General features: G+C 39.1%; 1 protein-coding gene across 3 annotated transcripts in view; it reads left to right on the forward strand.

Annotated features, from left to right (window-relative positions):
- LOC104049365 (uncharacterized oxidoreductase ZK1290.5) overlaps positions 1-13433 on the forward strand; it is a 49433-nt gene that overhangs the window by 18468 nt on the left and 17532 nt on the right. For all 3 annotated transcript variants that reach the window (XR_010373507.1, XM_064455610.1, XM_064455611.1), the window contains exon 3: positions 3308-3409. Coding sequence is in view for 2 of the 3 variants with exons in the window: in XM_064455610.1 (XP_064311680.1) it covers positions 3308-3409 (102 nt within the window). In the remaining variant the exon portion in view is untranslated. The remainder of the gene's footprint in view (positions 1-3307; positions 3410-13433) is intronic.

Genomic DNA, 13433 nt, shown 5'->3' on the forward strand with positions numbered 1-13433 from the left:
AGCTTATTGAGGAAAGTAAATTCTTCCGTTACAAGCATGGGTTAAAGCTGGCAGTTTTTCTGTGAAATAGGAACGTGAAATAAAGTTACATTTCATGTACCTACATCAGAATTTCCCAATTTCATTATGTGATATTAACCAAATATGTGGTGGTTCGCAGCATTTCTGTAAGATACATGGTTCATACAGAAAACTGAAAGATCCTCAGTCTGTGAAGTTAGACCTTTACATTGGAGGGAAAGTTAGCCATTCAGAAGACTGCAAAAAGAAAAAGCTGTAGGAGCCCTGGCAGCTCAACGTGCAGCTAAACTCTTTGTTCCACGGAGGGTCCTGTTAATTTTCCTCAGGATCCGTATGGGCTACACAGTCCATCCATGCAGACTCAATTAGAGACTTGGGAAATAATCCAACAGGAAATGATAAATCTGTGCGTTAGCACTATATAGAATGCCAGCTGTTGCAACGGATGAACTGCTGAAAGCAGATGCGGCTTTTTAAGAGGAAAAAGTGTTCCATGTAAAATACTGTTAGGAAACCTTTTCAATAAACACTTTTTGGGCAAGTGGTATTAGGCGAGCAGAGTTCCAGGATTTTTATTTGAATCAGTAGATTATATATCCATGAGAAGCTGGAAATTTGTGTTGTTTGTGGGCAGCGGTTGTAACAGATATTCTGCTCCTTGCATTTTCTAAATGTGGTCCCCAACTAGCAGTCACAGTAAACCAATGTGAAATGGCAGCAAATCTTACAGGTTTGGCAGTGGCAGAGCACGTTCCTTTGGACTGGGATCAGACTTCCAAAGTAACTTCTTGAATGTGTTTTGTGGGTTACTGAATTCATAAACAATTTTGTTTTCCTTTTGACTGTTGCGAGTCTGTCGCATTCAGGCAAATTGAACCTATCACAAATCCTCAGCTGGCGCTGGGCAAATGTTCTATCAGCATATTCAGTGTAATAGATGAATCACGTGAATGATGAGGATGATAATACGCCCAGTTGAGATTGTGTATGAATTCAGAACACTTCGGAGGTTGCTTCACATTGATCCTTGTTCCACTAGAACACAAAACAACAAAAAAAGATTGGGTGGGAGATGAAAATACATCATGTACATACTAAGTGCAGTGACAATTGAGAAAAGCAGGGGAAACACAGCGATTGCATTAAGATAACTGTGCCAAACATTGAGAAAATATACTTTTGCTTTTAGGTTTGATATGAGCCAGAGCTTGCTCTTCAAAACTAGGTCTGTTATAGTGAGTTTTGACCTTTTTTTTTTTTTTTTAATAGTCTTAGGCATTTGAATAGAATGAGAACTTTTATTTCCATGATAACATGCTGTTGGCTTTTCAATGTGTAAAATGTCCCTGTGCTCTTGAGGGGCTGTGTTGATTACAGGTGCCACAACCACTAAAGAAGTAATAAGCAGCTCTGTTTTAAATGTGTGAAAGCAGTTCACATGTTAATTTTAGTCTTCCTGCAGCACTGTGTTTTGACATTTAAATTAACTTCAGGCCCTCACTTACCACTGCACCATTACAGCTTGATTGTCGGTAAAGGATGCTGTGAAAAGCTGGCAAATAGAAAATTCGATTTTGAATGTTTGGGCATTTCTCTTCTTTCCCAAGTGCATCCTGATACTGTGAATCATTGTGATGGGTTGGTTTTGATTTTTTGGGTTTTTTTGAGGTGAGGTTTAAAAAAAATAATAATGGTTGGAAGACACCTCAAAGTATTGATTAATCTATCCCACACTGCAAGGCACAACCACGTCATTCTCAGCAGATAGAAATGTAGGCTGCTCTTAAAAACCTCCAGTGATAAAGTTACACATTTCTTGATTACTGGAACCTTAAGCTATTTTGATAAATAATAATTTCTTGCCTCCAAAATGAAGAGTGTTTGTGTAATCCCCCAGGAGGAGAAATATTTTAAGCAAAAGAAAGTCTGGGGGTGTACATGTGAAGGTGTGTACAAATGAAGATGAAATTGTAGACCTAGGTTTGTGAGGCACTTGCTGTTTTTCATTGGGCTACAGGTATTATGGAAAGCTTTCTAACATGCAGTAGAAGTAAGTAGATCCTAATTTAAAATGGACTATGCTTAGTTTATTTAAATAGAGCAGCAGGTCCATTGCTCGTTGCAAGGTCCATTGTATTCCTTCAGCTTCCAGCTGTGCTGGGGTGGTTTGTGCCTGACAGGCAGAAAGACCGTCCTACTCTATCTCTGAGATAAGGTACCTTTGCCCCATGTCTTCCACCAACGCTTCTTGCAGTCAGGGGGACTGCACTCTCTGATCCAGTAGATGCTTTTGAGCTCTGATAGGACCCGAGGGAATGGCAGGGAGATGTGCCTGGGGAGGGTGAGGCTGGGCATTAGGAGAAGGCTCTTCCCCCTGAGGGCGGTGGAGCCCTGGCACAGGCTCCCCAGGGAGGCATCACGGCACCAGCCTGGCGATATTCCAGAAGCCCTTGGACACGGCCCTCAGAGACACGGTGTGAATTTGGGGTGTCCTGTGCAGGGGCAGGAGCTGGGCTCGATGGTCCTTGTGGGTCCCTCCCAGCTCAGGGCATTCTGTGATTCTATGGTCTTTTGCATGGAGACAACAGAAAAGAAGTGCTTTCCTGAGACAGCAGTTTCAATAGCTGCTTGGATAATTTCATCAGCAGTAAATCCTAATTGTCTTTGAAATTGCGCTAACATTTCATAAAATGTAGTAAAGCATATTTTGTTCCATTAAAATAATACTTTTAAAATGCTTTAAAAAATCACAAACACTGCCACAAAGTTAAAGCAAAAAAACCTGCATGAAAGAACGTGCTGTAATTTCCAACAGAAATTGATAAATGGAAGTATTCTTTAGAAAGGAAAAAACCGGACCGACTGCTGAGGTTGTATAATATAGCTGTAGAACTGCCACGCATATTTATCTTCCATAAACTGGAAGACTTGTAGCACTTCAGCAGTAGTCCAGTCTTAATTCCAGTGATCAAAGCCCCTTTGATTTAAATGGGGCTTGTTATGTGTTGAAAGTTTATCAGGTGCATATGTGACCCTGAAATTCTGATTACAGTGACCTAAACCTGTGGCACATGTGCAGCTTCTGCTACCTTTAGTGGTTAATGAAATGTTGTCGATTTCATTTATTAAAACGAAATGTATACAGTAAAGATCATGGAGTAGTAACTGTAACTCTTTTGATTATATTATGTTAGGGGCCATTATGGAGGGAAAATGCTGTTTCACATGGTTTGATATATATGTTTTTGGACACTTTAATAAATAGCCTGGCTTTGTTTCTTTTTAGATCTTTATTTAATACACTGGCCTGATGCACATGACCCGGGTAAAAGCAATCGAGAGGTCCGAGCTGAAACCTGGAGAGCGATGGAGGAGCTCTATGAGAAAGGTGATATAATCATGAAAACCTGTCTTGGCAGAAGAACTGATAGTGGATTTGGGGATTTGGGGTATTCATAGTGAGAGATGTTCAAAAAACTTAATTTGAACTGGATGCTCATATTTCAGTGGGATTTGGGTACGTGAGTTATGTGAACCTCTTTGGAAATTGCAGCATTAGCATTTTGGTAAGTTAAATAAGAGAGCTTTGTGCCACTTGTGAATAATACATTGCCACATTCTGCCCGTGAGATTAATGATGGTGTGCGTACTTTCTTGAGGAAATCTACATGTTACATCGAAATGTGTATGCCACTATAGAGCATCTTTGTAGCCTACTCTGTTTTAAGTATAAATCATGCTAAGTTTTACTTCCTTTAGATTTTTTTTTTAATTTTCCAATTTATCATATATTGTGGTACTTAATAGATCCATTTGTGTTTTAGAGAAGGTCAATAAAACAGATGGTTAGATGAGGAAGAAGCACTCAACTGCAGATTCTTTGGTACTAACTTCTGGGAAAAAAGAAATTCAAAGAAGGGAGCTATTCTCTCAAGGTCTGATAACTGTCAGTTTGATTTTTGACGTGCTGCAAACTTCAGTTTACGTTCATAGCAGTAAGAAGAGTAGACTGTCCCAATCTAAATTTATCATGTAGATTTAAGAGGAGGATTTTGCTCCTGAAGTAGGCAGTATTATTAGAAGTAGTGTCGTAAGAGAAGATCCTGTCATGCAGTTCTTGGGCAATGTGGACCACCCTGTTTACAGCTTCAGAGAAGCTCCCCGGACAGGGAGAAGACTTCTTGGGTTAAGTAGTCTATCCGCTAACCCAGAGTTCCTGAAACAGTGGTTGTAGCAAGAGAGTTGTACAAAGGCAATTACAGGCTGTGTGCCGCTACCACTTTTATCAGAGTAATGAACAATCCTGTTCTCTTTAGTTACTTTTAGCCTGCCTCTGGAAACACAGAAGTAAATTATCTTCAATGCATCTTTTGTTCTTGCTTTTTATATTAAGCACAAGGGAAGTTGCAAAAAGTGTTTTCTGCCATGTAAGGGATTACAACATTCAGTTTTTAAAGAAACACCAGACCAACCTAGTATTTCAAAGCATCAATAACTATTAAGTCCAAAGACAGATTATTCAACAACGTACTTCATCTTTCCACTGAGAAGTCTTTTTTTTCTGATGAGTATTTAAGTTAGTGCATGTCGTTTGTGCCTAGGTATGCCCTCCTAATTTGCTGCAAACAAGCTGTGTTTTCACCTTCTTTTATTACTTCTGACCTGTTGGCTTTATTCCACTTCTGCATGCATGTTCGTGATCTGTGAGCTATTCAGTGGTCTTCCAGTAGGACATTGGAAATACCAACACTGGCCTCATAGGCAGAGGAAAAGTGACTTTTCTTTTTGTTCCTATGTGTGATACCTCTTCACAGACATCCCATGTTATTTTTCCTGCAATTGCATTTCTTCAACAGTTTTGCCAATTTGCACATTGCTACCCTCAGTCTTTTTCTGAATTTAAGCATTCTTTAGACTCATGATTCATTTCGCTGAGTATAAGTTTTCCAGGTCTGGTTGTCTAAATTACCTCAGTTAGATCATCTACAGCGGAAGGAAAATTTATTAGTTTGGTTGAATCAAGTGCCTTAGAACATCAACCGCCCCGTTTTTGCTTTAGGGGGTGCAGGCTCTGGATATCCTGACCATAACTATGTGTTATTGAAATGACATGCAAATGCTAACCACCCTGGACATAGAAATGCAATGATTCCTGAGGAAAATGTTAAATAATTTGTTTGCATGGTTAACCACCAGACTTTCCACTGAAGATTAAACACTTGCTGCATATCTTTATGTGACTTGCTATGTGTTTTGTGAGCAACATGTTAGCCTAGGTTTGAATTGTATATACGATTTGGTCAAACTCCTTACTTGAGGGGGGAAAAAAAAACATTTATTGGGGGGAAAATTGTAAGTTCTATACTGAACAGGTGAGTTCTTTTTCTTCTCTGAATTTGACATTGGTTCAGGTAGTCATGGGTTCCTGTTTGGAATCCTGTTACTTCTTTTTTTTTTTTTTTTAAGGATATGTTTTTTCTGGGGGAAAAAATATTAGTGGAAACTAAACACTTCACATTTAAAGATTGACCATTTAAATGAATAATATGCTTCTGCAATCAGTTCACTAAAGAAATACTGACATTGTTAAACTTGCTAGTGGGTTTAGCAACTGCCTGTGCTCACATTGAAGGGTGTCTGAAGCACTGTTCTCTGGAGAGAAAAAAAATGTTTTGTGTTATGGGGCTGATAATGCATATCTATTTGCTAGAGCCTTATGAGGTGGTTAAAAGATCTCAGTATTGACCTAAGTCTTTGGTCTGGCTGAAGTTAACAAGATTTCCTTTAATCACTTCTCTGTATTCACAGATCATTTGAGTGCAGATATTTGAAAATCTTATTCTTTCAGCTTCAATTTCAATCCAGGTTAATATTTATTCTGCAAAATTCCACTTACCTGGGGCAAGCAACATTTTAAAATAATGTAAATTATTTATAGTCTCTTTTATTGTTATTACCGATTGCCCTAGGAGGGGGGTAAATAAACTGTTTACCCAAGACAGTAAAAGTCTTTAATGCAGATTTTTTTTTAAGGTTCTGTTAAGTTTTAGGTTGGCCACAAGTTGATGCAAGTTAAAAATCACAAGTGCATCTACATTCATAGCTCTGAGAGAATTTTTCTTAGGTCATTCTACAAAGACAGATTTAGCCAGGTTCATCTGAGAGCCAGCACGTAGCAGCTGAGATGCAGGGCTGCAGTAGCACAACTTGCAGGGCTTCTGGCCTGAAGTATCTTCTCATGTAGCTAACTGAGGAGGGAGCAGAGGTTCTGGGTCTGTGCCCCTGTCCAGGTCAGCATGCACTAATTTATAAGACTTTGCCCCCAGATAATAAAACCGCGTGTGACAGGTTAAAAAAGAACCTTCATTATTTGTCAAAAATATTTTTAAAATTAGACAAAACTCTGTAAACTCCTAAGTACTTCTGGCTGTAGAAGAAATAGCAGGTTTATTGTCTTTTGGATACAGCATGTGCCAGTGAAATGTGTAAACTGGCGTGTAAACTGGCAGACATGCATTCATGGAGATGTGTGGGCATCCTTAAGTTTACTGTTTCTTAATCCTTGACTGCTTGGTAGTGCTTCCTAAATATACTCTTAGCAAAGGTTTGGAGTTGAGCTGTAACATCAGCATATTCTCCTGAATAGAAAATAATAGATTTGGGTGAGGAGAAAGATCCTTTGCTATCACTGAAAATCCCCACTGTGGCTTACCACTAGACTGTTTTTGTATTTCATCAAAAAGAATTTGAGGTTAACGTTTTTCAAAAGAATCTCTTGTCCTGATACGATTTGAACTGGAAACACAAATTTAAAATGACAATCTGAATAGTATTTGTTAGAGATCTGGTTGCCCTTTCCAGCTGATTACCTACCATACTGAAGTTTTGGGCTGCGCTCCTTGGATCCAATGTGCAATCCAAATGTTTCCAGTACCTTTGGAAACTAAACAGAATCTGGTTACTGCCCCTAGGCTGGGGTCTCAGGAACACACTTGAAAGAAGGTTTCATATTTTAGCACTCTCACCCTTGTGCCTGAATCCATTGTTCAACTGCCTAATGCTACTGAGCAGCTATCTCAAGATCTCACTTTGGATTAAAAACAATTTCCCAGAATCCTGGACAATTTTCTTCAGATTTTCTTATGAGGAGACCATGACAGGTATGAGAGCATGCCCAAAAACACTTGTAGGGATTCTGAAGCCACTGTTGTCCTTTACCGGAACAGTATGAGATACTACATTTATTATCCAAGTTAAAATAACACACCCAGAAGGTTTTACCCGCTTCAGGTAAAACTACCTTCAATCACTCTGGGTTGTGTCTGGGACATGGTCTTGTGTCTTTCTGGCTTGTCTTTGAACTACAGAGTCTTTGGCTACACATGCTCATCTTTTTGTTCCTCCTGGCTAAATCTCTCAGTATGTTTCTTAGAGGCCATTAAAAGTCCTACCAGCATCTTTCCCTCCTTAACATGAAGCTTGTGTATTTTACCCGCTGTCCTCTCTTCCCTATGAACGAGGCAATGTTATACTTTTAGTTTGCTTTTTTAGTATTCCTGTTGTATAGCCAGACATTAAATATGCTGGTTTCCCTAAATACCATTCCAGGGAAAAATGTCATACAGTCCTGGTCAACAGAGTCATGTTTACAGTGCTATACAAACCTAAGCAATTGTACCATGTCATAACATGAACCAAAATGTATAAATTGTATGTACATTTCCCTAAATCATACAGAAAGTGTATTAGAACGCTTATTTGTTATATTAATGAATTATAACACTGCTTGATTCATGAAGCATTGACGTGCAGGATTCAGGTGGAGAGATTTCTGTTTTGTCTTACAGTCTGTTGCCTTCCATAAGTCTTCAGACCCTGGGATTTGTACGCATTTAGGCCCGGCCTTGCTTCCAGGGGGACTTGTGCCATCTCTTACGGTAGCTTGGGGGTCAGAATTCTGTACCTGGGCTTGGGAGTCAGCCCAAGTGATCAGAAGATTTTCTGATGGAAAAGCTCCTGAGGAACTGAAGCAATTTCAACTGTCATTCATTGCAGCTTCTTTATGCCGAGAATTAGGAACAAATGAATGGGGGAGGATAATTATTATTTTTCTTTACTGTACCTGACAGTATAGGATAAATGCACTACCTGCACTAAAAACTCCCATTTAAAAATGCTGGGTGACTTCTGATAGACCAAGCTGATAGCTCTTTATTCATAGCAGGAAAGACCTTGTTAAACTGATTTCTACTAGCTGGGGACAACCTTGCAGTTTCAAGAATTAGTTTCTTTAAATGCTGCTATGCCTGAGAATGTAGCTTTGTTTTTTTTCTTTGTTTGTTTGTTATCTTCTGTGACTCGTAAATCTGCTCCAGTTTGATTGGAGCTGTTTCACAGGAGCCCGGTGACTCCATTGCTGTATGTGCATCTGTCTTAAGGTTGCAGTCAGTATAAAGAAGTCTCTATCTGTACTGCAGTGCTGAGAGGCAGAGCATTCTGGACATGTGTCTTTGTTCAACAGCCTTTTCCTTTAAAGAGTTTTGGGATAAACAGTGCTGAGGGGAAAGGGAGGGAAAAAATTCTTAATTTTGGTCAGTGAGACATTTGTGTATAACAACTGGTTCTTTCTGTTGTAACAGCTGAAATCAACTAGGATTCTTGTAATATCAAGGCTATGGTTTGAATTTTTGTGGTCTCGTACATTGTCATTTTGTGGAATTATCCTCTCCAATACTTCAGGACAGAGGCCAGACTGCCTACAGAACCCATTCCAAGATACATACGTTGAGTCAAATATTCCCTTGACATTCTTGTATAGGCGTTTGTCTGCTGGCAGATGAAAGCAGTGTGGCAAGCTGCTTTGACATCATGAATAGTCATTATATATGCTCACTGGTAATTGGTCTGTTCCTAGCAGAATGACCCTTTCCATATGCAGTGTCTTTAATGGCCTTGATTTTGGCATTGTGGCTAGCCCAGCATCTCGGCAAGCTTTTCGTACACACATGCACACGATTATTTGTCCCTCCATCTAAAAATGCTGGGAAGAATGAGGGCCTCCAGCCAGCTTTTGCCTGAAGTTGGCAAGAAAAGTAACATGGTGGTTGTTCTGGATTCAGATCCCACTGGGACTTGGTGCCCTTTTACTAAGAGTAAAATTCTTTGCTTATCTTTTTAGTGTAAGCAGTGCAGCTTATGCTTCCATGAAATATTCATACTTGCATCAGAAATTCGTTAATGTGTTAATGCATGATATTGTTAAACATGGAGAAATGCTCTTCAAAATAAATACAATTATTCCATTAATATGTTAGTTTAATAGTCTTTGTGTGTGATTTGAAGAGAATCCTATAAAGCAGCAGAAGTTTAGCCCAGCAGTTGAAGCCATGTCACTGTTCTTAGAAAAAAGATATGTTTTGCCTGGTTCCGAGTAGGAGAAGAAATCTAATCAACCTTCTTGTCCTTTTCCTCTTTGGGCATAGACCAGTTCAATCATCATCTCCTCTTCCTCCATATTGCATCATTTTTTAGAAGTACAAGTTGAGGGTTCAGTAAACCAAACACAGTTTCTGTGTAGGTGGCACAAATTTCTAGTACATAGTTTCCCAGGTGACACAAATTTCTAGTACATCCTTTCCCAGGTGACATATTCTGCTTTCATTCTGCTGAAAAATTACTTTAAATCTATGCTTATATTGTCAAATGATGAACAGCTGGCAATTCACAAACATGCGTTACAGCTTCACAAGAGTTTGTCTCAAGAGTGTTTATGTTGGTAGAAGTCCTATGTGAACGTGCATATATAACTTGCACTGAAGTTTTAATAAGTAAAAGCAAGTAATTTTTCTAGCAACGCAGTTATTACACATTGGCTATAGTATTCTCTCTGTACAGATGAAGATGTCTGGGCTTGTTGTTATCAGAAGCACAGTTCAGATGTGTTTTTTTGGGCTGAAGGTGGTTGCAGTTGGTGAGGATGTTGGTTGCACCACACCCTGTTGATCAGATAAGACAGCCATTAAAGGTGTGTTCAAAAAAAAACCCCAGACTACTTTATGTTAAAGATCATGAAGACGTCTTCATCATGTGCAGTATTTTCTTTAGGAATAAGAAATTGCCATAGAATTTTGGTGCATATGTAAAAGTGGGAACAAATCTAAATTTGCATGAATGTCTGTCCTCAATTGTTGTTTTGTGCTTTTTTTTTTTATTTTAAGGACTTCATGGGTAATTCTAAGTGTAAAAATAAGCCCTCAGACTTCTTTGTTTCATGATTTATTGCAACATATGGTTTGTGCTTTTTCTACCAGCTAGTGAATCCTTTTTGTCAAAAATGTAGATAAATCTCTTAGCTTACTTAAAGCAAATGTCCCTGTTTGCGTACCCACACAGAAGTGCCTAGAGGTCCCAGTGTGAACGCAAGAACTCCTGGGAAGAAGGCAATGCTGAAATACATTTCAAAGGAAAGTCCTTGTCCAAAATGACTTTCTGTCTCAATAAATAACAGCCATGATTTTGGGAAAAGTCATCATTTATCTGTTTTGCATGCATTGAACTTAAGCCCTAGATTCTTAGCTGTTGTAAATCAGTATCGCTTTTTTGACATCAGTCAGGTTGCTGTTACTCATATCAGTTGGGAGTCATCATCGCCTCTGATATGGAAGCCCAAAAAGTATCCCAGTTCAGGAAACTGTGCCGTCACAGCTAGAGGGGGGACAAACTATTTAGAATCTGTGCTCTGCATAATACTTTCAAAGTGCTAGTTTTAGGGTACATGCACTTAGCTGAGTTGCTGGTAATTTTGATCACATTTTCACAACATAGCATGTGGAGGTAATACTGACTTAAGGTACAGTGGGATTGATTCTGTACCACATTGCTTCTGCAGTTTTGATTGCCCAACTGTTTGTGAGCAGCTACAGAGCGTTCCAGATATAAAAATGTCTTTTCAGCCTTTTTTTAAACCTCTCTTCTGTTCACAATGTGATTCTACATGCTTAAAACTGGCATAAGAGAAGGGAAAAATCCATAAGAGCACAAGGGAATTGATTCAGTTTGGAAAACAACCAGACAAGCAGTCTTTTTGGTGGATTTTTTTCTAAATTGCTTTGGTTTGTAATGTCAACTCAAGGGAAAAAAATATGTCAATGTAACTAAGATAGTGTTGCACTGAAGTAGTGAGAATGAGCAGCCAGGGTCAAAGAGACAGAATACATTAAGCTAGCATCGCTGTATTACACTAGTTAGTTAGCCATTTAATCGTTGTGTAAACTGAATGTTTATAATGAGTTTTCAGTCTCAGAAGTTGACAGTTAGACCCCTACTCATGCCTCCGCTCCTGTTGTCCTCACACTTTATCGTGGTTCACAGGTGATGTGTAGCAGGAGTAATGATCATGGAATTGTGGTAGCAGAAAAGTCATTTTAAGGCAGATAAGCACCTATACTGTAGTAATGAATGGGGTAAAAAGAAATCCTTTGGGGGAAGAAGCGTGACTTTTGTGTTTTTAATTTTGCTGCAGTCTTCCTGTATTTGTTAGACAGGACACTTAGCCTGTTGGTGTCTATGCTTTTTAGTCTGTGAAATGGGAACCAGTGTTATTTCATAGATTTAGAACTGAATTCCTTATAGTCTCTGTCTAAGAGTCATCTGCTCTGTTTATCAAGGCTTTAGCTTGCAGTCTGTATGTGGGGCACACTCAGCCTACAGCTTTGATTTAGCAAGCTGTGCTGAAATCAAATCTTGTATGGTTTCTGTAATACCATTTACCGACACAGAAGTTCTTAGCGTGCGTATTGCAGAGAATGTGGACCTTTCCAACCCGCGTAACCTCCTTCAATAAAGATACAGTTACTGCAGTTGACCTCTTGTGAAAAGTGGATCCACTTGTGTTTTTATTCTGTGGCCTGAATAGAAGATACAACAGAATGGGCACTGTTCACTGGACGTGGGAATTCCCCCTTGCTCTGACTCAAGTGGAGCACCAGGGAGGGGGAGGAAAATGGGCTCCACAAACCCAGTGTCCAGTTTTGTAATTTAAAAAACCCTTTTCATCTGAACTTTGTTCCTTTAATATTCCAGAGAGTATTTAGAAGTTTGATAAAAGTCCATAGTAGTGCTAGAGAAAGATAAGGCTCACCATTGTAATAAAACAAGGTTGTGGTGCCAAGACAGTATATTTATGCTGTTTTCGTGCAAGACTTACAGTGCCCAAATTTGGTATTATATGAAGTAAAGGAAAACATACCCAATGGTTCTCTAGGTTGCCATATTTAAATGTTTTAAGCTTAATACGCAACTACATTGCAAACCAGTCCATTAGCATGATGTATTGCTTCACAGCAGCTGGGAGTAACACGGTGTGGTGAAATTACCAATGTCGTGGAGGCCAAGATTTGGTTTGTGTAGAATAGAAAAGGTACTGATTTTTTTTCCTATTATGATCAACCATTACTTTGCCAATGTTTTGTAATGTGTCTTGCAGAGTTTCATCATAGTTTTTCAAAGCTGGATGAAAATTTATATTCTGCCATTGTGGTCAGTCAGTTTTTAGCATGCATGAAAGAAGCATTGTTACCAGGCTTTCCTTCAAGCCTGGGATGTCAGAGTTGCAAGGAGTAGAGCAAAGCCTCAGTAAGCTTTGGGAGCCAATGGAGAACTGCAAACTCTGTTTTATTGCACCTAGCACTTTATCAAAATCAGCTTCATAGGGGCCAAATCACCCATTTCCTCGGGCAGATAAGGAGGATGCTTTTGCTCCCTGAGTCAAAGCTCTGTGACTTTGTAAATAAGGCAGTATAAATGTGTATTTTTAAAGTGTACTTTCCGGAGGGATTGCAGCTAGCACATTGCAGACTTTTCTCTCAGATGACCTGAACTTCAGGACTAATTAAATTGGTTAAGCTAAAAAGAAGTATAGACTTTAAAACCACCTGCTATCACAACAGCTAAGACATGAATTGTGCCTGGATTGTCCAAAATGGGATTTTTAAACACACTAAACAGTTATTAAATTGAAAATAAATGCTTTCCCTCCACATTTTCAAGAGGATTCCGGTGTTTTTGAGATCTATGCCACAAACTTTGGGAAACCTACCTCTGTTGGAGCTCCATGAGAGAGGAAATATAAGGAAATGTGCCTACCCACACCCAGCCCCCGGCCACTTGTTTCAAGGCAGTGAGTCAGGACCCTGTTACGCAAGTTTCTTGATATATAATTTTTTTTATTTCTACTGCTGATGTGATCATTTCATGGATCTTGTTTGGTATATATAGTCTCAAATGTTGGTCTGTCAGAGAAGGCCCATGAGCTAACCAAACTTCATTTTCTTGTCCGTCATTTTCTAATTCTTCATTCTTAGGAATTAATCCAGCAGATGTAAATGTGGAAATAACTCTGTCTGTATAATCTC

The sequence above is a fragment of the Phalacrocorax carbo genome, chromosome 6, assembly GCF_963921805.1.
Source record: "Phalacrocorax carbo chromosome 6, bPhaCar2.1, whole genome shotgun sequence".
In the NCBI taxonomy this organism is placed as follows: Eukaryota; Metazoa; Chordata; class Aves; order Suliformes; family Phalacrocoracidae; genus Phalacrocorax; species Phalacrocorax carbo.